The sequence below is a fragment of the Maylandia zebra genome, linkage group LG6 (assembly GCF_041146795.1).
Source record: "Maylandia zebra isolate NMK-2024a linkage group LG6, Mzebra_GT3a, whole genome shotgun sequence".
Lineage (NCBI taxonomy): Eukaryota > Metazoa > Chordata > Actinopteri > Cichliformes > Cichlidae > Maylandia > Maylandia zebra.
This window is the reverse complement of record NC_135172.1, coordinates 16757585-16782246: the sequence shown is the minus strand read 5'-3', so window position 1 is coordinate 16782246 and position 24662 is coordinate 16757585. Positions and strand designations below refer to the sequence as shown.

General features: G+C 41.8%; 1 protein-coding gene across 2 annotated transcripts in view; it reads left to right on the top strand.

Moving 5' to 3' along the window:
* The window catches only part of fhdc1 (FH2 domain containing 1), a 37000-nt gene extending 12818 nt beyond the window's left edge, over positions 1 to 24182 (top strand). Inside the window, exons 1-12 of one of the 2 annotated variants that reach the window (XM_004568365.3) lie at positions 1076 to 1153; positions 1890 to 2634; positions 3141 to 3202; positions 7588 to 7690; positions 7841 to 7926; positions 8964 to 9064; positions 10576 to 10646; positions 11441 to 11548; positions 17225 to 17295; positions 17989 to 18106; positions 18291 to 18455; positions 18656 to 24182. In XM_004568365.3, coding sequence (XP_004568422.1) covers positions 2143 to 2634; positions 3141 to 3202; positions 7588 to 7690; positions 7841 to 7926; positions 8964 to 9064; positions 10576 to 10646; positions 11441 to 11548; positions 17225 to 17295; positions 17989 to 18106; positions 18291 to 18455; positions 18656 to 20797 — 3519 coding nt within the window. In that variant the 5' untranslated portion in view covers positions 1076 to 1153; positions 1890 to 2142 and the 3' untranslated portion in view covers positions 20798 to 24182. Of the gene's footprint in view, positions 1 to 1075; positions 1154 to 1889; positions 2635 to 3140; positions 3203 to 7587; positions 7691 to 7840; positions 7927 to 8963; positions 9065 to 10575; positions 10647 to 11440; positions 11549 to 17224; positions 17296 to 17988; positions 18107 to 18290; positions 18456 to 18655 lie in introns of those variants that run through there. The other variant, XM_004568364.3, reaches the window with a different exon arrangement.
* The last annotated feature ends 480 nt before the right edge of the window (positions 24183 to 24662 follow it).

Genomic DNA, 24662 nt, shown 5'->3' with positions numbered 1-24662 from the left:
GGGAGTTGGTGTGAGGTCAGATGTTCTCACCATCTGATGAATTAAAGATGACTGATGGTGTGGTCCAGTTCTGAGGACAGGGCACCTGAACGTGCAAGCCAATGTTGGCAACATGAAGCTATTAGTGACGCAGGCTTTATTAATTAGTTATAACCTCATCAGTATCATGTTGACAAGGCTGCGAACCAATGGCAGACTACCATTTAAGATGTTACGATTGTGTAAGAGGCAAAGCGTTAATTCTAGAAACCAGCAGAAGGAGACCACATGGACCGTTATCGATACCAGAAATTTGTTATCACAGCAGTTCATTTTCTCTGAAACCACATTATTTTCTTCAAAGTGCTGGAAACAATGTACCCTCCCCCTCATGGCCACCATACATCTTGTTCATCTGCTGTTTTCTGTCAGATCCTCTGTTCAACTACCCTTTTATAAAGAGGAGTATCAGATCACTGTAGCCACGTCAGCTCCAGCACTGAGTGATGTGTTCTCCTGAAACTTAACACAGTTTCCCTCCAACTGAGAGCTGCAGTGAGCGCTGCCATTCAGTTAATAAAAGCAAGAGGAGGAAACTCAAGCACTTCCCTTCCTTCTGGCCTAAGTAGTGGTTCTTAGTGTCCACAAATTATCATTTGATCACTCATTTCAGAGAGTGTTCAATGAGGATGATTTTCTAAAGTGTTCATGAGCGAGACGTATAAAGAATTTAATGTTTCACAAATATCTGTGCTATATTCAAAAGCACAGCTTGTGTGTGTGTGTGTGGTGGTAAGCAGTTGTGTTTTTAATAATTCATTTATTAATAAATAAATGTATAATGTATAACCGTTACAGCTCGAAAGGCTGCAAGGCAAGGAGGAACACAACACCAGTTTACTTTTAAATGAACATCATTTATTAACAAAATGGTGCAGCCAGTAAGAAGTCCAGTGTGAAGGGTAGATGGTGAGGGAGCTGAGCCCATATACCTCACAGGAGTCTCTCACAGACATTGGCTGTGATGGTGACATTAACTCTGTAAAACAATGTAAATTCTAAAACTTCATAGGAGATGACTAATACTCTACTTCCAGAGATGCAGCGTCAACAAACTTAAAATGTCCTTACTGCTGTGCACCAGCCAGTGCAGAATGTCCTACAGAAATTTAAGGTGAGATAAAGAAATATTGCATCCTCTCATTTAACATTATCAATCCACTGTCGCCATACAGCGAGGCTTTTATTAAACACAGGCTCTCCTGCAAATGTGACAGATTGTCATTTTAATGATGACAAAGTCTAATTTGTCTTTAAGACAAAGAAACTGGCAGAAAATGTAGGACTGATGGAAGGTTTACAAGCCAAGGTTTTTTTCTAAAAAAAATACTTAATGTGAAAACTGTTTTCCGAGATTAGCTTGCAGAGTTGTCTGACAAAATCCACTTTTAACCATTTGTTTCTCAGACTTAGACGAACTCTTACTGGATTTTTAAAATGAACTGTATTTTCATGTTGAATAAAATGAAACACAAATAACTATTTAAATACATGTTCAGGTGTGACTTCAACCGTCACTTTTGGGATACAGTGCATATCGGTATTGTCTTGGTGGCTGCATAGATGAGGGCTGTTTTAAAAAAAAAAAAAAAAAAAAAAAAAAGAAATTGTGTAACAGAACCTAAGGGGTGTGTGTCATGTCTGTAGTCATTATACACCCCACAGCTTGACTTCAAAGCCCTTCAAAAATGGAAAAGAACAGGATTTGCAGTTTCCTTCACTGGGTCCCCCTCGTCTTTGTTCTGTCGTGCCCTTGTTTAATTTCCTCAAATTCCAGATAGTCGATGACGATGATATGCATGGATACCGCTGTATAATCCTGTCCTGTGTCATTTGTGTTGCTCTTGTAGCTCCATGGCCATCATTTCCCCCTGCCCACTACCTCTGGGAGGTGTCTTTCAAAGGCCCCACTTAGGGCGATGGATGACCAGCTGAGTGACGGAGATGAATCAATGGATGCAGCCTGTTCATAGTGACTAGATTAGGAGACACCAACCAGCGCTGCAGCGAGCTGATGTTCTCTGGAAATTCAGGAGATACAGATCACATATTTGTTTAGTTTGTGTCAGCACAGAGACTGTATGCTGACTGCTCAACCTTGCGATGCTTGTTATGAGTTGTACATCCACAACAAATGAGCCAGAGAGCTGTAGCAGCGAGGGGAGCAGCTGCACCACTTCCTCCATCACTACCTCAGACCCTTCTTCTATGTCTGGGCACGGTCAACCCACCTTGCTTTCTGACACCACCCAGAATGAAGTGCCGCCCCCTCCTCCCCTCCCGCCCCCACCTCCTGGGGCACCGCCGCCCCCTCCGCCCCTGGCAAACACATCATCCAACCACAATGGGAGGAAAAAGCGCCGGGTCCGCAGCTTCTACTGGAAGCCTATCCCAGAGGAGAAGGTGCGCGGGAAGCCGAACATCTGGACGCTGGCGGTGCGGCAGCAGCAGTACCAGATCGATGTTCGCTCGGTGGAGGAGCTGTTTGGGCAGCAGGAGGATGCGGGGACGGGCCTCCGTGGGTCAGCAGCATCAACTGCAACATCAACTCACGTATCCCGATCACGCTCCTTTAAGGAGACCAAGAAAGACGAGGTGAGTGACTGTCATGAAGGTTTAAGACGGGCGCTTAAAATACTGAACTTCTGACAATTAATGGTGAGTTTAGACTGCAGACATTAAGGTGGTGATTAAGGTTCAGGCATGAATTAACTAGATTTGATTTTTCTATTGAATGAGTTGTTAAATTATTGCAAGTATGAACTCCATCCACTCCCAGTGTCTCCAACCATGTCCAATACTGGTTAACTTAACATAGACAGTTGCAGCATGCTTTAAACACCATCTTTAGTTCAAACCACAAAAGTGCCCAGTTGCTATTTAAAAGTAGTAATTGGGCCTCAGGGTCATTTTTTAAAAATGTATGTGCTGCACAGTCACGTGTTTTCTGTGCGAGTCGTACAAGCTTCTGAAGGAGGTTTGAACCTCACGTAGAGACAACCAACAACACCCAGGAGTGGGTGTGTTTGTTTGGCTGTATTTTAACTAGAGCTTCAACAGAGTTTTATCGTAGTGTCTTGTGTTTTTTTTTCTTTCCTCAGGTCAACATCCTTGACTCAAAGAGGGGGATGAACGTGGGCATTTTCCTCAAGCAGTTTAAGAAGTAAGTTTCCCAACTGTTACCATTGATTATATTGACGTATATTGATTTGAAATCTGTGTTTTTGTAAGTTCACCAAAAGGCTTCAGTTAAGAATGAGGAAAAAAGATTTGTGCTCACTTTTTCAGTTTTGTCTTATTTTACAATATTGTATTATTCAGTAAAAAAAAAAAAAAAAAGAAGCAAACGCTAGATTTTTGGAAATATTTATGGGTGTTTTCTTGTTTGTTTGTTTTTGTGCCTCTTGAACACTAAAGAGACCCTACAATGACAATGGCCAGCAGTGGCCCCCAGATCATTTAAGTTTGAGACCCCTGAGCCACAGAATAAACCAGTGTATGAATGCAAAGTCTGACTTTTAATCTGAAGTGCTTTGAATGGTCAGTAAGACATGAAAAGTACAAACCCATTTCTGAAATTTGTTGGGAAGTTATGTAAATAAGTGTAAAAACAAAACAAACCATTGCAATGACTGAACATGCAACATTTTAAGACATATCGTGCTTCCATTTGCTCACACACACACACACTGAAACTTTGAGCATCACTTTAGTGGCAGTGGTGACGTAGTTTTCGTAAAACCTTTCTTGCTCTGTGTTACAGCCAGTGTTTAATTTTGTCAAGTACAGAGCTACTTAAGTTAGAGGATTAAATGACCATCATTAGAAGAGCAGTGAGGTTTACCATAACCAAAGAGTTTACTGTGACCAACCAACAAAAAATCCCACGAACGGTTGTTTGACTTTAACTAAATTAGAGATTGTTTTTTATTTTCCCTCGTGGCTTTTCCAAGCACGCCTCTCATCAGCTCTTCATGCTGTTGCTAAGGACAGTTCAGATCAGATGCTATCATTATCATGGACACGTTCTCATTTTCAATCAATCAGTTTAACTTTCATAACTAAGGAAAGGGTCCAAATCTGTGCCAGGTAGTCTAATAAGCCTTCTTAGGCATCCATTGTTCTAAATTACAGTGGGGCAAAAAAGTATTTAGTCAGCCACCGATTGTGCAAGTTCCCCCACTTAAAATGATGACAGAGGTCAGTAATTTGGACCAGAGGTACACTTCAACTGTGAGAGACAGAATGTGAAAAAAAAATCCATGAATTCACATGGTAGGATTTGTAAAGAATTTATTCGTAAATCAGGGTGGAAAATAAGTATTTGGTCACGTCAAACAAGGAAAATCTCTGGCTCTCACAGACCTGTAACGTCTTCTGTAAGAAACTTTTCTGTCCCCCACTCGTTACCTGTATGAATGGCACCTGTTTGAACTCATCATCTGTATAAAAGACACCTGTCCACAGCCTCAAACAGTCAGACTCCAAACTCTGCCATGGCCAAGACCAAAGAGCTTTCGAAGGACACCAGGAAAAGTATTGTAGACCTGCACCAGACTGGGAAGAGTGAATCTACAATAGGCAAGCAGCTTGGTGTGAAAAAATCAACTGTGGGAGCAATCATCAGAAAATGGAAGACATACAAGACCACTGATAATCTCCCTCGATCTGGGGCTCCACGCAAGATCTCATCCCGTGGGGTCAAAATGATCATGAGAACGGTGAGCAAAGATCCCAGAACCACACGGAGGGACCTGGTGAATGACCTGCAGAGAGCTGGGACCAAAGTAACAAAGGTCACCATCAGTAACACACTACAACGGCAGGGAATCAAATCCCGCAGTGCCAGACGTGTTCCGCTGCTGAAGCCAGTGCATGTCCAGGCCCGTCTGAAGTTTGCCAGAGAGCACATGGATGATACAGCAGAGGATTGGGAGAATGTCATGTGGTCAGATGAAACCAAAGTAGAACTTTTTGGTATAAACTCAACTCGTCGTGTTTGGAGGAAGAAGAATACTGAGTTGCATCCCAAGAACACCATACCTACTGTGAAGCATGGGGGTGGAAACATCATGCTATGGGGCTGTTTTTCTGCCAAGGGAACAGGACGACTGATCCGTGTTAAGGACAGAATGAATGGGGCCATGTATCGTGAGATTTTGAGCCAGAACCTCCTTCCATCAGTGAGAACTTTGAAGATGAAACGAGGCTGGGTCTTCCAACATGACAATGATCCAAAACACACCGCCCGGGCAACAAAGGAGTGGCTCCGTAAGAAGCATTTGAAAGTCCTGGAGTGGCCTAGCCAGTCTCCAGACCTCAACCCCATAGAAAATCTGTGGCGGGAGTTGAAAGTCCGTGTTGCTCGGCAACAGCCCCAAAACATCACTGCTCTCGAGAAGATCTGCATGGAGGAATGGGCCAAAATACCAGCTACTGTGTGTGCAAACCTGGTAAAGACCTATAGTAAACGTTTGACCTCTGTTATTGCCAACAAAGGTTATGTTACAAAGTATTGAGTTGTATTTTTGTTATTGACCAAATACTTATTTTCCACCCTGATTTACAAATAAATTCTTTACAAATCCTACCATGTGGATTCATGGATTTTTTTTTTTTTCACATTCTGTCTCTCACAGTTGAAGTGTACCTCTGGTGCAAATTACTGACCTCTGTCATCATTTTAAGTGGGGGAACTTGCACAATCGGTGGCTGACTAAATACTTTTTTGCCCCACTGTATTTGGTTCGGGAAGTTTCAAAGTGAGTTTGACCAGACTCAGGATTGAGTTGCATAACTTGTCTAGAATAGAGAGCAAAAAGTGTGTTAGGTATCTGTTTGCCTGAAGGTCTATTTGCATGGCTCTCCACAGGATTTTAATGACATTTGACTGCGAGCCATTGCACTGAGTCAAGACAGAGTAGGAGCAGTGACCTCATTACAGTCAGCGTTTACTTTTGTTTTTGTTGCTTTTTATTTTAAGGAGTATGCATTAATCTTCTGCTGCAATGCATTTGAGCCAATTATGTCATAAGCTGCACTTTACGCAGCACTTTACTATAAAACGGCTGAAAACTCGAAACCTCAAACATAAAGTGAATTACTTTTACAGCTTGTTGTAGCATTTAATGATTTCCACCCCAGTCAGCTAAGAGCTTTTTTTTTTCTTCTTCTTTCTTTTTTTTTTAATACACCTGTTACATTAGAAATATTTGGATCCTGTCACTGATATCAGTAGACAGTAGCCTGAGGCATAAACAAGAGTTTAAGCAAATTTGATTTCTTGCTGTGCTGGAGAATGTGACAGCCCCAAAAACATAGATGTATATTAGTATATTGCATATATTAGAGTGATTTCTTATGTTTGCAATATGTTGTAGTATTTAAAATAGTTCAGTCTTTTACTGTCCTTGTTATCATGGAGCAACTGTAACCACATAATTTCCTTAGGGATTAATAAAGTATTCTGACTGTGATTGATTAGAAATTGTCTTTTTGTTGAAAATACCACCAAGTGGTTCCCCCCTTGTTTAAAAAAAATAAAGGGGGGGGGGGTGTTCCAACTTCAGTATATTCACACTCAGTCATCAGCCTACCTGCACAGGTCTACACCACAGAACTGGAAATGAAATTCCCATCGTTGGTCGGGAGGGAAAATGTGTACCCTTCCTGGTGTTGGAACAATGAACCAGCTGTTTTTCCTCTCATGGCTATTAAAGGGTTTGTGGGAATTTCCACAAACAGTCTAATATTATCTTTGTGAAAAACAAATAGATAAATAAATGTCTCATTTTTTTTATATTGCACTGAAAAGTTCTTTATAGGCTTCAACGAGGCTTTGAACTTTTGCCGGGTTCGTTACTTAAAAAAAAAATCCTATCTTTGTCTCCCCGCCTGATTCGGGGTCTCCACAGCATCTCACCCCACCCCTAACATCCTCCCCTATCACACCAGCATCCATCAGTCTCCTCTGTGTTCTTCGTCTGTTCCTCCTACCTGGCAGCTCCATCTTCAACACCCTTTGTCCAGTATATCCCCTTTCCATCGTCTGCACATGTCCAAACCATGTCGGCCTCGTCGCTCAAACTTGTCGTCAAACCGCTCAACCTGAATAATCACGTGGAGCAAATAATTCCTTTTTCCGCGTTCTCATCCTAACATTGCAAGAAATTCAGAAAATAAAACCTGGTAATTTAACCTAATAAAATAAATTACCATATCACGAGTTAAATAAACATGTATTGCATACCTTTTGAAGGCTGGCGTTTGTTAAAGTGTTTGAATCACATCTAAGTGTCAGCTTACCTAATATTGTCTTTTTAGTCATTTTAAAGCCTCAAACATGAAAGTAGACCAGTTGTGCCCTAAAGGGTTTGTGAAAACAGATTTCTCTTTTATTTATATTGCTAATAAGAAAGCCAGGCAGAGACGCCTAATGCTCTCTGCAAAAGCTGTGTTTTGTGCCTTTGTAAACAGAGGAGGGCAGGCATTAAAGGAAGCACCTGTGCAATTTATCTCTGAACTTTACAGAAACAAACTGTCTTTCAGGTCCAACCGCTCCATTGTCGAAGACATACGAAAAGGAGAAGGAAAGATTTATGGAGCGGAGCTGCTCAAAGACCTGCTGAAGCTCCTGCCCGACGCAGAGGAGGTCCGTGTTTGTGTACTTGCCTGTGATTTTTAGCCAAGCATGAATAGCATTAAGCTTTTGAATCACAGAGCACAGCTAATGATAAAAGGCAGTTTACGTGGATTGAAAGCGCCCTGCTGAGCTTCCTGTTCCTCTTTATTTTCTCTGCAGATTAAGAAGCTGCAGGCATTCAAAGGAGATCCAGACAAGCTGACACTGGTCGATTCCTTTATGTACCTCTTGATCCAGGTGCCACGGTGAGTTGGTTTCAGTGGGCATGTATATAATCCAGTTTCCATTAAAAAGGAATGTCAAGTCAGCAGTTTGACAGTCAGTGGAAGATAAAGACTCAAAACTGAGTGCAGAGTCCCATATGGAAAAGAAATAGTAAAAACTTATATGTGATTACTCATGAAAGTGGCCACTTTCTCATTACTTTCATACATTGTTTTAGTAAGTATCCAAAACATACAACTTTCATTATATAATTTTTCAAGGGATCTTATATGTGTTTTCACTCTTGTATGCTTTTCATACAAGTTTCACACAAGACAGATACAAACTTTATAAGATTTATATATATCTTTTCCATATGGGGTTTCATGATTTTGTGCCGACTCTCCAAAGAGTTTACGGCTGCTCTCTGACTTGTATTTAATCTATCAAGTGTTCATTTTCAATAATATTAATACGACTGGGGAATGTGCACATTTGTCAGCTTTGTAAAAAAGGATATAATGCTTGATTTCATTTTATCTCCTTCCTTTGGATGATAAAACAGCCCATCCACACGTATAAAGGGTCTTATTACATAATATTTTCAGTTCATTCAACTGAAAGCATGTTTCCATCTTTTCTGAACGGGGACTGAGTAACTTCCTTTGAATTTCCTTTTTGTCCAGCAGCACTGTGTGATAGCGCATTAAAATGGTATTAGTGTCATTCAGAGGATGCAGTCCCTGCAGGGATTATTATGGAGAACTAATGCAGACTGATTGGGCTGAAATGGAGCATTTGTCCAGTGAAATTAGTCAGAAGTCGTTTTTGGTTCGTGCTATAATTGAAATGATGATTAGAAAATATTATGAGGATGTTAAGGTGCTAAAAGTCGTCAAGTTTTACTGCCACTCAGCAGCAAGATGGAGTGTTAAGGTACTCTCCAGGGGGAAGCAGGAGGCATTTCTCTCAGCCTGCTGCATTATAATAACAATTTGTCTTTTCTTAAGGATCTCAGTGTTGAGCAAGAGAGTCGAATCTTTTCTCAGATTTAAACTCTGAACTCCGTCTCTGACAGGTTCGAGGTTCGGATTGAGGCCATGGTCCTCCAGGAAGAGTTCCTCCCTTGTTGTGCTGCGATGGGCCATGAGATTGATGTCGTCCGTGTTGTGACTAAACGTAATAATAACACACTTGCTCTAACACATTTGCACACACACAGAAAGCAGGACGATCTCATTTTGACGTGAGGACACTCATGACCAAAAAAAAAGCAGTTTCACTGAAATGTAACTTAAGAGTCGAGCAGCTCTATACATATTAGTTACTCACAGTGTTGGATTATTATAAAAAATGAATAAATAAAAAATAACTTTATATAGTCACCACAGTGTGACCTGTTAGGCCATGGACTACCATTTGAAAGACCTGAGTTTGGCTAGTTTGGTCATTTCGCTTGTTTTTTATTTATTTTTGTAAGCCAGCTGTACTCTGTTAAATGTATTGCTAGCTTGGGTAGCATCGTGCTATAATCTATCATTTACTGTAATGTTAAAAGGCATGCTAACCTTCACTAGCAGCATCCTTCCATACAGTTAGAGGTGAGTTCCAACCTCACATGTGAACACGATGAAGAAATGCCGCTGTGCTTTCTCAGACCTTTCAGTCAAAGTTAAACAAGCTGTGGCTGCGTTTATACACGCAATGTTTTATTGTGAATAACATATGAGGTTTTTTGTAATTTGCAATTCATCAGTGTCCCAACTTTTCTGGAGGAATTTTGTTCATGTTTAAAAAAACAAAAAAAACACCCTCTCTACAGATGTCATAAAGAGGGAGAAGTTCTTGTACCATGAACATGTTTATTTCAGCTTTGAACGTGGATATTTTAACATACCGTAGGACTCTTTGGGGATGTTTCCAGCCTCAAGTGGCCACTTGAGGAACTGCAGTTTTGACACTTAAAATTTCAGTGGTGGAGGTTGCTGCAAGTCTCGCACTGACCACATTATGTAGTATTTATCATGTTTTTTTTACTTATTATCACTGAGACAAAGCTCAGCTGATGGAAACAGTATTTGTTTTGTATGGGTTATATAACAACGTGCTGGATCTTGTGACCTGATGGTAGCACTTAATAGGAGATCACTGTGATCCAAACGGTTATTACAGTTTATCTCATGAATGTGCACACTAATATTATATCTTTTCTTTTTTTTCTTCTGGAGCTAAAGCTGACATGTACTGTTGAATTTGTGATTTACTGTAAAATCACCATATTGATAAACTGATCTGGAAACCTTTTTAATTATATTTTCAGCCATTGGTTGAACCAGGTTGCCATTTTAGCTGAGTCACACTGTCTTGCGTCTTTGTGCTGTATTGGATTTTTTCTTAAGACCCTCCTCTACAGTACTGTGACCTTTTCACTGCATTGCAGGGCAATCACTTAAACACTGTGTGGAATAATTACCTGGAACTTTTATGACAAAATTTAATTAAAACTTTTCAATGTGCTAACATTTACCCTTTTACTTTAAAGTGGTAATTTTAGGTTTATGACTGAATCACACAAGGACACATTACTGCTGATAGATTTCCTGTATGGTAGTGATAAATGAAAACGAGATGGTTTGTCATACATCTTCTCTGGAGTCTCTAATTGAGTTTATATTGATATCTCCTTAAAGAGCTGATGAGCTGTGAGGAGCTTCATGCTATCCTGCATCTGGTGCTGCAGGCAGGAAACATTATGAACGCGGTAAGAGCTTCTCAGGTTACGTTCGCATACGCGAACACATCTCTGCTGCCTCTGAACACGCAAGATGTTTCGATTCAGTCCTGATTTATTTTTTATTTTTTGTATTTTTCCAGATAAATAAATAATAAAACCTTTTGTCAGTATTTGTTGGAAACCAAAACAAAATCACTGCTCAGAGAAGAAAGCTGTACTGTGGTCTCTCGCTATAACGCGGTTCACCTTTCGCAGTCTCGCTGTTTCGCAGAATTTTTTTGGTGCAATTTTGCATGCTTTTTTTTTTTTTCTCACAGCGCATTGTGTTCTGCATCCTGATTGGCTGTAGACCATTGTCAGGCAATCTCGTGCCATGCCTCCTGTACAGTACAGAATGCGTTCAGCTTGTCAAATTTACATAAATCTTCGATCACTAGCAGTGTGACTCTGAAGTGCTGCACTGTATGTTTGTACGTTTTCTCCCCAACAAACAATTCATTCTATACTGGACCTGTTTTTCTACGAAGGTTTGAACTTGTTTAAACAAGAGAGAAAAGTGTTAATGTTCATGTTTGTCTGAGAAAAGTGTCTAAAGTGTGTAGTGAGGGGTTTTACAGCCTTAAAATATCTATAATAATTAAAAAAAATAAAGTTGGCTACTTCGCAGATTTTACCTATCGCGGGTTATTTTTGGAACGTCACACCTGCGTTAAACGAGGGACCACTGTATCACTCGGGCAGTCTTATTGTTTCACGTTATTTCCAGCTGTGATTCTATGATATTGTTCATTTCTCTGTGTAAAATATCCTTCTGTTCTCAGGGTGGCTATGCAGGGAACGCTGTGGGATTCAAGCTGTCATCCCTCCTTTCACTGGCTGACACCAAAGCCAACAAGCCGGGGATGAACCTGCTGCATTTTGTGGCCATGGTCAGTGACGCTGTAGTAGAGTACACACAAAACACCTGTAGACACTGCAGATGTTTGTAATGTGGATTCAGTCCTGGTTTCAGAACCACTTGAGCATGGAATTACATTACCGCTTACACTCACTGGCCACTTTAGTAGGTACAGCTGTTCGACCGTTCGCACAGGTCAGCAAATGACGTGGCAGCAATTCATTGCATTTAGGCATATAGACACGGTCACGTGTTGAGTGCGGGTTCACAGAGAAGGGTGTGCAAAAAGAGGAGATGACCAGCAGCAGGGTGAAAATGCCTTGTGGATGCTAGAGGCCAGAGAAGAACGGCCAGACTGCTTTAAGATGATAGAAAGGCAGATAACCAAGATGTGCAGGAGAGCATCTCTGAACACACAGCACATTGAACATTGGAGCTGATGGGCTACACCAGCAGAAGAGCATCACTGGGCACCACTCCGGTCAGCTAAAACGACATGAAGGCATGTATCTGTCCTGTGCTTCTGGCTGTTGGTGTAATGCTGTGAGGGATATTTTCCTGGCACACTTCGGGCTCCATAATGCTAACTGAGCAACAGTTAAACACCACAGCTTACCTGAGTATTGATGCTGACCTTATCCTACTTTTATGAGCACAGTGTACCATCTTCTGCTTCCGGCATGTCACAAAGCTCAAATCATCTCCAACTGGTGGCCAATTACCAGGTTTCAGGTGTTGAATTAATTGTTTGTTTGCACTGAGGCTGAGATAAACGAGGAGTTATCTCATAAAGAGGAACAGTTTTTAACTGAAACTTGGTTGGACCAAAGTAACAATGGAGCTGTTCTCATCGAGACGACCCCTCCTAACTACAGTTTTATCAGTGAGGCCAGGGTGAGCAGGAGAGGAGGAGGGGTTGCTGTCTTATTTAATGAATCATTTCAATGTAAGCAGCTATCTCCTGGAAGTTTTCAGTCTTTTGAATATGTGGCTTTACAGCTGAAGGCCCCATCCAAAGTTGTGTTTCTTAATGTTTACAGGCCTCCCAAATACTGCACAGACTTGTTTAATGACCTCAGTGAACTGCTGTCTGTGATCTGTGTTGATTTCGACTGTGTAATTATTGTTGGGGATTTTAACATCCATGTGGACAACCCTCAGGACAAAGGGACTAAAGACCTGAGTAACACTCTGGGCAACTTTGGGCTGACACAGCATGTAACAGAGGCCACACATAATAGAGGACACACTCTTGACCTACTGATCTCCAAGAGCCTGAGCATTTCAAAGGTTACTGTGTCTGATGTGGGCCTGTCTGATCATTACTGTGTTTTCTTTGAAAGTAAAATCTCAGCCCACACAAATATATCAACAACAGTGATCACAAAACGGTGTATAACTGAACACAGTAGTGAGATCTTTAACCAGGTCTTCCCATTAACACCTGACCTGTCCAGAGGGTCACTCAATGAGCTCGTCAATAGCTTCAATGCTAACATGTTAAATGTAATGGACACTATTGCTCCCATTAAGGTGAAGGTTATCTCTGGAAGGAAAAAGTCTCCATGGAGAAACTCCACACTGGTGAAAAATGAAAAAAGAGAGTGTAGGAAAGCTGAGCGCAGATGGAGAAAAACAAACCTCCAGGTTCACTATGACATCTATAAAGAGAAACTTCACAATTATAATTTACAACTGAGGAATGCAAGGAGGTCCTACTTCTCTGACATCATCACTAAAAACAGCCATAATGCTCGGGTCTTATTTTCTACAGTTGACAGGCTAACAAACCCTCCTGTGTCAGTGGCAGCTGAACTTCATTCGACCATGGCCTGCAATGACTTTGCCAAATTCTTCACTGAAAAAATCCAAAAAATTAGACAAGCAATTGGTACATCAACAGCAGATCCAGGATATGTACTGTGTCCACCAAAAAACTGTTTAAACACCATGAAACAGTTTCAACCTATTAACAGCAAAGACCTGGGGCCTGTTCTTCGTACGTCGCTCACTACATCCAAGATCAAATGACACATCCAAGACCAAACCATCGCGCTAACCGTGAGCTCGCTAATCCGGTTCCCCGAACACGCCTGCTGTTGACGATTAGTACAGCTGGACGCAGTAATGTGACATCACTGGGTGTCGTAAAAGGGGCTACGCATCGATAGTAGAAACATTGATCGGCAACCCGCTGATTGGTCGGCGAAAATGTCGAAGGGGCGTGCTCGGTATTTTCCGGCAGCAGAGCAAGAACTCATGAGTGAGGGATTTCAGGAGTTTCAGAGTTTAATTAAAACGCAAGGGAACACTGCAAAGGCTGCAGAAGCAAGGAGAGAGGGCTGGCAGAAAGTTGCTGACAAATCAAACTCGTAGGTAATTTAATAATAATACTAATAATAATGGATTGGGTTCATATAGCGCTTTCCAAGGCACCCAAAGCGCTTTACGATACCACTATTCATTCACTCCCACATTCACACACTGGTGGAGGCAGCTACGGTTGTAGCCAGGCTGCCATATCGCGCCATCGGCCCCTCTGGCCAACACCAGTAGGCGGTAGGGTAGATCTATCATATGACACTATATTGTCCAATATCATATGGCATTATATTATATTATAATATGTTATATTATATCCCCTTTCACATTAGAGCCACAACAGGACCCACAAGAACATGGGAACAAGTAAAAGTGGAATACAGGAGTATTCTACAGAATGGTAATATTTATCTCTTAGATTGCTTTTCGTCTCTTGGCAAGGTAATACTGGCCTGTAATACTCTGTTAGTTTGTTCATAACAGCAACCAAGAAAAGGGCAGAGGAAAAAAAGACAGGTGGTGGTCCTGCACCCCCTCGTCAACAAGTTGGTTAAGTAAATAATACCCTCACGGGAATATCGATATCTCTCAATGAGCACACTGTCGCGCTGAGCTAAAGGATCCTGTCTATCCCGCAATATACGCTGAATTCTGAGGACTCTCCTTATCAATCTTGCACCTTCCGCAATGGGTGGCTCGCGTATACGGACAGGACATGGCTGCGACAGGCTTCCCAAATCCACCTTCGCTTTTATAGCCGTGGTCTCTCATCTTGATTACACGAAGTAATTTACAATTACTATGAAATATGAATTACATCTGTAATAATCACATACATGTAATAGAATGTTAATAGTATATTTCCCTTTTTTAGGAAATGACCTGTATGTATCTGTGTGACATCAATAAAAGGATCAAGTGCTGCATTATCTTTAGTTACATTGATGTTATTTATTTATGGTGAAACAGTGGTGGAATATCGCTGTTGCTTTCGTATAAATGAAGCGGACATACCTGCGTGGCCGCGATCTAATCCTGTTTACATAAAGTAAACCTGCTCCCGAGCAGGTTTACGCTTACGGCTCTGTTGCTATGACAGCAAGTCCCGGATGAGCTTCGGGGAACCGAACGATCCAGGATCACGCAAAATCGTCAACAATCTAATCCAGCTAACTTACTTAGCGAGGTACGAAGAACAGGCCCCTGGAGGACATCTTAGGTAAACTGAACTCCTCCTCTTGCTGTTTAGATGTCCTGCCAACAAGTTTTTTCAAAAAGGTCTCAAAGACTTTAGAGTCAGACCTGTTACAGATCGTCAACTTTTCTTTATTATCAGGTGTGTTTCCAGAATCACTAAAAACTGCTGTAATCAAACCTATACTGAAAAAGGACAATCTTGACAAGACACAAATGAACAACTACAGGCCGATCTCAAATCTCCCATTTTTAAGTAAGATCATTGAAAAAGCAGTTTCTCAACAGCTCAGTTACTTCTTAAAACAGAATAACTGCTACGATGCCTTCCAGTCAGGTTTTAGACAGAACCACAGCACTGAAACCGCTCTGACCAAAGTGTTTAATGACATATGTCTGAATACAGACAGTGGAAAAATGTCAGTCTTAGTTTTACTGGATCTCAGTGCAGCATTTGATACAGTTGACCACAACATATTACTCAAACGACTGGAGAACTGGGCAGGTCTTTCAGGAACTGTACTAAACTGGTTCAAAACATACGTAGAAAACAGGAAATACTTTGTATCAATAGGTAACTTCACATCTGAGCAGACAAGCATCACATGTGGAGTTCCCCAAGGTTCCATCTTGGGACCCCCTCTGTTTAACATTTACATGCTCCCACTGGCACAGATTATAAACAACAACAAAATAAACTATCACAGCTATGCAGACGACACACAAATATATATCACAATGTCACCAGGAGACCGAGGCCCTGTGCAGGCTCTTGGTAAATGCATTGAGGAAATCAATGACTGGTTGTGCCACAATTTTCTCCAGCTAAACAAAAACAAAACTGAGGTAATAGTCTTTGGCGCCAAAGAAAAACGATTACAGGTCACCAGAGAACTTCAATCTATACATCTAAAAACCACAAACCAGGCGAGAAATTTGGGTGTAGTGATGGATGCAGACCTAAACTTAGAAAAACACATTAAGACAATAACAAAGTCAGCTTACTATCACCTCAAGAATATATCAAGGATAAAAGATCTGATGTCTCAACAGGACCTGGAAAAACTAGTCCATGCATTCATCTTTAGTAGGCTTGATTACTGTAACAGCATCTTTACAGGTCTACCTAAAAAATCAGTCAGACAACTACAGCTCATTCAGAACTCTGCTGCTCGAGTCCTCACTAAGACCAAAAAAGTGGACCACATCAGTCCAGCTCTGAGGTCCTTACACTGGCTGCCTGTCCGTCAGAGGATAGACTTTAAAGTTCTGATGCTGGCCTATAAAGCTCTGAATGGTTTAGGACCAAAATACATCAATGACCTCCTGACCCAGTATGAACCTTCCAGATCCCTCAGGTCATCTGGATCCGGTCTTTTATCAGTTCCCAGAGTCAGAACCAGACACGGAGAAGCTGCATTCAGCTTTTATGCTCCTTATATCTGGAACAAACTCCCAGAAAGCCTCAGATCAGCTGAAACACTCAGTTTATTTAAATCCAGGTTGAAGACGCACCTGTTCTCAGCTGCATTTGAATAAAGCACCAAATCCACACTTTAAGCTTAAATTTCAAAACTTACATTTAACTACTGATTTTATCTGTTTTGATTTTATATACTGTTTTGTTTGTTTGTTTGTTTGTTAATTAGTTAGTTAGTTTATTTGCTTGTTTTAATCAATTTTAAATCATGCTTTTTATTTGTTCTTGTTTCTAATGTCTCTGTAAAGCACTTTGAATCACCTTGTTGTTGAATTGTGCTATACAAATAAACTTGCCTTGCCTTGCCTGTGTCAAACCGCTACTCTGTGCATTTATCTTAAAAATGATGAATGGTTATATTAACAGGTTTATGGTTGTATTAACAAGACGATAGCAGAACTGAAAAAAGCTGGATTAACCTCACAATAAGCAAAGATGCATTTACTGTACAAACACTGTAGGAAAGTCTGTCATAAAGAAATTCAAATCAGTGTTTTACAGCAGTGATGAGAAAACTGTTTGACCACTGAAGCTGCAGGAGAGCAGGTGGACAGCAGATGGTGACAGGAAACAGCACAGAGCCAAGAACGGCTCGCCAAGCAGTTACATCACCATACAGATATTGGTCCTTCATCACAACAACTACGCCACTTTATCTTGTACAAAATCAGACATTTAGATGTTGACTGTGCGATGTCTCTCTCCATGCAGGAGGCGAAGAAAAAGGACGAGAAGTTGCTCAAGTTTCCTGAGAAGCTTCAAGATGTCCAGAGTGCAGCCAGGTAATCGAAGGGAATCAAATCCTTGCCAGTGAGAAATGTAGGAGTCCATTATCAGTTTTGCAGTCATGCAGAGGTGATAATGGACTCGTATAAAAGCTGTTTATTCTCCAAGTGCATGCAGTCTGAAGCAGGGTGAGTTAAGGACTGTGAGAGCATAAGTGTCAGTTTGTATCAGTCAGTTGCACAGCAGACATCAGTTTTCTGTAAAGCCTCTGTAAAATGAAATGATTTCCAAATTAACCACCATCACATTTATTAAACAGCCAAATTTTCTGATGGGAAACATAATGAGGCGCTGAAGACGACGATTGCCGTAGTATTTTATTGATACGGCCAAGCACAGCCTCATTAACCAGGCTGACATCTAATTTAGGTGTAGAACAGGAGTTATATTCACAGCACAGTCTCAGGCTCTGTCAGCTTCACAAGGTCATCTCTGTGTGCTGTCAGTGCAGATACTGCACCGCAGAGAATTACTCCTCTCTCCTGCCCTCAGGATAGAGACCCTGAAAGCATTTCTCCCTGCGGTCTACATTTTCAACAGTTTGGAAGTGCATTCATCAAATTAATGTCACATGTTTGTTTGTTTTTTTTAAGTAATATAAGGAAGACTGCTTACACTCCTGTCCGTCAGTTTTTATGTAATAACAAGTACAAGTGTGTTTTAAATATCTTTCTCCTGTGTTCATGTAGAATTTCAGTGGAAAACATTGAGGAGGAGTTTTCCTCCTTGTATGTCCGAATCAAATCCCTGGAAGAGAAAGTTCAAGGAGACCAGGAGCTGCTGCAGCAGCTGGAGCCCTTCCTGCAGGTGAAGCAGCAGCAGTTAGTTATGTAATACATTGTGTACACAGACACATGTACAGAAAGTTGGATCCAGCCCGCTCTACATTTGTGAAGCTGCTGACTTAAGTGCTATAGATAATGACTTGTGTAAAAGTGGATGATGCGTTATGAATAAAAAGTGTGCATGTGTGCTCGGTCTCTTGTCTTAGAGTGCAGCACTGACACTTCAGGACTTAAAGAGACGCAGGCTGGATCTGCGTAAAGAGGGAAGTACTCTCATCGATTTCTTTTGTGAAGACAAGGACACGTTCAAGCTGGACGAGGGCTTCCGGATCTTTCAGGACTTCTGCATCAAATTCAAGAAAGCTGTTAAGGTCTGCTTGAGTGAAGCAATAATTCTGGGTTATTATAATCTCATATGATGTTGTCATTTCTTGCTTGTCTTCTATATGCGTGGTAATTGTTCATGGTGATCCACTGTTAAAAAAACTCAAAAATAAGTGAGTTGGATGTCACCATCATTCATGTTCCTGATTCTCAGAATTCTCCTTCCTTACATTTCTGTTTCCATCAGGACAACACGGACCGGGAGTTGAAGGAAGCAGCCAGACAGCGTCGTCTCAAAGAACTGGAGGAAAAGCGTTTTGCGTGGTCGAGCGGGGATCAGACCGGCGGATTTGGTCGCAGCAGCAGCGAGAACGACGTGGAAATGCTCACCAAGGAGGGCCTCCTGGAGTTTTTCCAGAGGTCTCAGAGTCCACACTGCCCGCTGGAACGTTCTGCCAGCGCACGCCGACACCGACACACCATGACCTCCATAGCAGATCGTGAACTCCAGGGATACTTGGAGCTGTTCGGAAGCACAGGGAACACCTCTGACTTTTCAAAATTTAACAGCCTACCTCGGTTAGGCCGTCCTATCCAGCGGAGGATGGCCCCCTGGATGTTAGGCCAGGACAATAACCGGGAACTGGGCCGTGAAAGAAAAGCAACGTCTCCGCATTCAGAAACTGAGCCGATCGTCTCACACGCCAAGTTTTCTTCCTCTGAGCTAAACGATAACGGGGACAACAACAACAACAACAATTACTCATCTGTGTCAGAGAGCAGCGCTCTGCCTCGGCCCTTTTGTGTCTTTCAGAAGCCTGCCCATATTCCCAACCCAGCAATTACTGGCCACATGAGTGTTAGTGTGGAGAAGCATACTTTAGTCCGAGGTCCTCAGGCTTTTGACCTAATCAGTCCAAACAATAACAGCAATCACATGCACTTTGTCAACCGGGGGGACGTTGTGGTGACGGATCTGGAAATAGGGAGACAGTCACCACCCAAGAATCTGGACAACCTTTCACATGATACATTTTTGGAAAGGGGGGGAAATCTAAAGGTAGTATGGGAAGATACAATAGTTCCTCCAACTCAGGCTGGGGTCTCTCCTCAGAGAGAGAAAGACGAAGAGGACTACAGCACAGTTTCATCCACAACCTGTGATACCCCTCTTCCACTAGATACCTCTGTATCCAACAAGAAGCCAATGTTTTATATAATGGACTGCACAGAAACGGACATCTCTGTCACCTTGGATTGCTCTGAGGTGGAATCCTCGTCTACAAAAGAAGGACTTCATTTCCAAACAGCTGACTGCATCAAAGATCAGGAGAGTCGGCAAGACCCGCAATCCACATCTCCCAACGACCAGTCTGCTTCAACTAATGAGCTCTCAGCCCCCAAATCTGTGGATGCAGCATCTATGGCTCCATCTACTACCACAGAAGAGTGGGACACGGAGAGCTGCGACACCGCTGAAGGAAAACAGACTGCGGGGAAAGATGCACAACGAAGCAGCCGAAAGCCAGCGCCTACAAAGAGCAAAGGCAGCAAAGCAACCAAAACCAGTGCAGGCCATGGTGTGCGAACGCTGGCCAACAACGATAACCAGGGTATGCGGAAAGTCATCCCTATTACCAAGCTGACCAGGACAGGTAGCAGCAGGCGAGCAGAGAAACCTGCAGTTCACGATAGCGGGGAGACACGGCGGCCTCCCCGTGACCAGAGCACTCCGGCAAGAGGAAGGAGCGAGAAGACAACGAGACCTCCTCGGCACTCCAGTTTGCCTCCTGATGAGTCAAAAGCCCAGAAGGGAGGTGCTCTCACGGGCAGCGTTTCTAGATGGGCACGTGATTCAATGCCTAGGAAAGCTTCAATCCACAAGCCAAGCGCCAAACCCGTGAGGAACATTCCCAAGCCGGCGCCTGAGGAGAAGATGTGCCGCTCTACTATGAGAGCCCTCGCTCAGGCTCAAGCTCAAGCTCAGACATCTCCTGAGAACAGCAGTTCACACACACACAGTGCAAAAAACACTTCTGGAGTCCCCAGCTTCGCCCGCAATACTGTGGCCTCGTCTTCCAGGACCAGGAAAGAGCTGGGCCCTCCGTCGGTCCCTTCCACCCCGTCTCGCAGCCCCTCCCTCCTGGGTCGACAAAAGCCGACCCGGGCATCACACGCAGGTCACACCAGTGACGAGCGGCCACAGGCAACAAGCCTGCGGCGGGTGCAAAGCGTGAAGGCAACAAGCTGCAGCACCTACCGTAGCGAGACCCCGCCTCCCCCTGTAGCACGTGAGAACGTTCGTAAATCTAGCAGCTTCTCTGAAAAGTCTGTGCAGCCCAGAGACTTGATGACATCCAGCAGAAGCAGGAAGCCGAGCTGGAAGTAAAAAACAAAACAAAACAAAAAAAAACCTGACTGCAGGATAACAGGAAGCAGGAAGAGAGGACTTTTTTTTTTTTTTGTTTGCTTGTTTTTTTTTTTTTTTTACCTGCTTTGGCGTGAACTCACGTTCGCTCTGCTCGTCTAGAGTTATCCATGCATATCAAACAAAAGCATGTTAAGCTTTCTCACTGTGTAAGAATCCCTCTGTAGCTGGCTCTGTATCAGGTTTACGAATCACAAAGAGCAAGATGCAATGAAGTGCACACGTTCCTCATTTCCTCTTCTTGTTTTTTGTTTTTGTTTCTAAGGGTCGGAAGAAATCTAAACTGACAAATGGCGAATTGGTGCTTTTACACTGCAGCCTCTTTGCCTGCTTAGCTGTCTGCGTTCAGTATGTTTTGGTGTCTGTGACGCTGTTGACGTCAGACACGACTACATAAAGCTGCTAATTAGCTCTGACAGATTTGAGACCGACTTTCAGCGTCTGTTTCATTCAGGGTTACGAGATTTGTTGTACCTCACCTCGCTGCTGTCACGGTGTCTTTTTCACTTTGCTGCTTCTTCCCGTAGACTAACAGCGCTCCGTTTGCTTTGTGATTCTTTTTGCTTGATACCTCAGAACGATCGCAGTGGCCTTGCACCAGCAGAAAAAGTAGACTTGTTCATTTGGTTCTGCATGATGATGACGATGTAGACAAAATCAGATCAGTTTTACAAAAAAATAACTGCAATGTCACTTTTTAAGAAATTCCTGGTATACTGTATTAATGTTACAACAATATATAAAAGTCACACATATTATGCCAGTGTGTATACCAACCGTGGTACTTCTCGTACTGTATCAGTAGTTTGTAAATGTGTTAGGACTCCTCCATAATATTTTGGAGTAGACATGCACGTGGGAAATGTTTCCTGTTTCAGCTAATACATGAAAAAAACGCTAACGCTGTGAAAGAAAACCACCGAGCGCAACAGAAACACAAAGACACTGATGCCATCATCAGTCATGTTTTTAGAGTCTGACCTAATTTTTCTACTGTGAACATTGTCGTCTCATATTTTCTCTAGGCTTGTTCAATTACAACAGTAAGCCCGTGGTTGTAATTCAGCCTGGATCTAGTTTGTTGCTGTCATGAGTATCATCACGACGCAGAAACAGGCTCATTTAAATTTATCCCCAGTGATAAATTTATTATTAAAAAAGAAAGATTCGCTGTACTGAAGGTTTTTCCTTAAATTCTTGGAAACAATTTCAAGCATTTAAAAACACTCAGAATAAGATGTTCAGAGAGTTTCTCAGGCTGCGACTGCATTTTCTCTTCGTTCAGTCAAAAATGACTCTAGGACAAAAGTATGGTTCACGAATGACAAACTCAAAAATAGATTAGATACTTTGTTGCACCAGTGTGAACAAAAACAGCTGGCAGAGGTTATACATTTTCTTCTACATCACACAAATTGAACATAAACATGCTAAGATGATATGTTATAGTATATGCATTATATGGACAAAACTACCAGCTACAGATTACACTGACAGGAGCTGCTTGGACATGGAAACACAAACTGAGATTTCTGAGGTGTGCGCTAATACTTTTGTTTATTTCTGTAGTGCAACCAAACCAAATGTTTCTCCAAATGAAGTATTAGCTGTTTGTAAATTCAGATGGTTTGATGAGCTTTTAAGGATTCAGTAAAAATCTTCAGTACAGCAGCAGGAGCTGACAAACGACGGTCTTTGCTTTTCAGATATTGGAAGTTCTTCATATTTCAGAAAATAAAAAGTAATGTAAACATCATGTAAGTGCAGCACCGCCGTCCACTTTGCACCACTTGCCTTTTAGAATACATTGTGCCATTGCCTTGATGGAAACAACACTCTCAACAGTGCATTGCCTTAAAGCTTAATGTAGCCAATCAATCACCAGTAGAAGCTCCTTGATTGTAAAAGGAGAGTAGAAACTTTACTGCCTTCCATCACATCAAAGTCAAACTCTGCTGGTCACTTTGTAAATAATGTAAAGATGTTTTCTGACCATTCATATGTTTATATTTCATAAAAACATAAAGAGTAAGAGAATAAATCATGTGTGCACGCACAGATGTTTAAAAAGCAAGGGTCGACCTGTAGGGTGTGGACACGCTGCGAGTGTCTTCCTGTTCCCTGTCATGCAAATGAAGCTGATGGACTGATGACACAATAGGCCCAGTGTGACAAACCACTGTGTGTGGCCTGACGCCACCTAAATATAGATCCTCCTGTTACAGTATCAGAGTTATTTAGGGCTGTGATAGTTGCTATTAACACATGTTTTCAGGAATTTTAAATCCCACCAGTAGCAAAAATCAGAAGTAATCTTCAAGCCCATCAAACCAAAGGAATCATTTGCGATGCTTGTTTTTGTCCAACCATCTGAACCAGCTGTTTGTTTTCTAAATAAATTAGAAATCTCACATTTTCAGCACCACAATAGTGACTTCTGAACTTAATGTCTGTCTGGAGCAGTTACATTAAAATGTATTTGATGTATGAAAAAACAAGTGGATGTGTTTGAACATTTTGGAAAACCCTTAACTGACACTTTTAGACTCCTTTGAGATCTTTGAAAGATTGCCCTCCTGTAAATGTAACCTTTTTCAGACTACACTGACAAAAAAAGAAAAGTGTCCACTTCATTTCTAACCAAAGCTGAGTCATGGAAATGTCCACTCTTTAAAAAAACAAACAAACTGAAAACTCCAACTGTTTGATGACCTCATGGAAAGATGATGCTTCCACAACCGCGGCATCATTTTAAGCTTTACAATGGGTGCCCTTTACATTACATGACAACAGCTTACAGCAGCAGAGCTGCTCGTGAGTTTGAATGCTTGTTCGCTCTCGTCACCACAGCTTCTGCATTTAAGGAATGGTTACCATAGTAACATTAGTTTCCATTATAAAGTGTCCTGTCAGCTCTGTACAGCAACACCTTCGTCACGTTACAAGTTTTGTAGCGCTGCTTAAAAGTTACGTGACTTTATAAAGTTTGGAGTGAGTCATTTTTATCTGTTGTATTTCGTTACTGACACACGCCAACCCCACTGCAACAAGCCTGTCTTACTGTAGCATTCGTTGCCCAAGGATGTATTTGTACTCTGATGTGATTCTCTGAGAATAGGACTTGTCTTTTGTTTTCACAGCTGAGGCAAATAGGTGCTCTGCTGCTCTGCTCGGTCATCTCTAAATCTGAAGTTTCATGATGGAAAAAACAAAAAAAGCTCCAATACATAAAGAAAATGACCACCTCTGATCACTAGACCGCAGGGCTGCGAAATGTGTTATTACTGTTCCACTTTATATTTCTGATGCTGATATAAATAAATCACATTGCTGTGTAAACTGGAAACTTGCTCCTCCCATTTCTTTAACATTTTTTCTGCATGCACAGAAAAGCTCACGCCCCCACTGGAGGCACTTTTGAATTCATTACATAAATCCAAGTAGAACAACAAATGAAAGATCAGCACATGAGCGTCAGCAAACTCATGTTTGTTTAGTTTTCCTTTCAGAAGTCATTTTATTTTATAATGTTCCTCTTGTTCATCCAAGGCCCACTTACACTGTGTCCCACAGATGGGTCCCGCCCCACAGTTTGAGAATCAGTGACTTCTAATTGAACAGATGGATATCCGGTAATAATCATGAATGTTTGAAGAATCTGGTCTGCTGAGCAGGCTGAAGTTGTGCATATTTAATAGTCGGCATGATGATGTACGATGGTGAAATCAACAACTACACTTCTACAGAGAAATACTGCTGAAAGTTTGCTAAACTAACTATTTCTGCTCCGTGGATTCACAATCTGAGCCCTGAATCTACTGTTGCT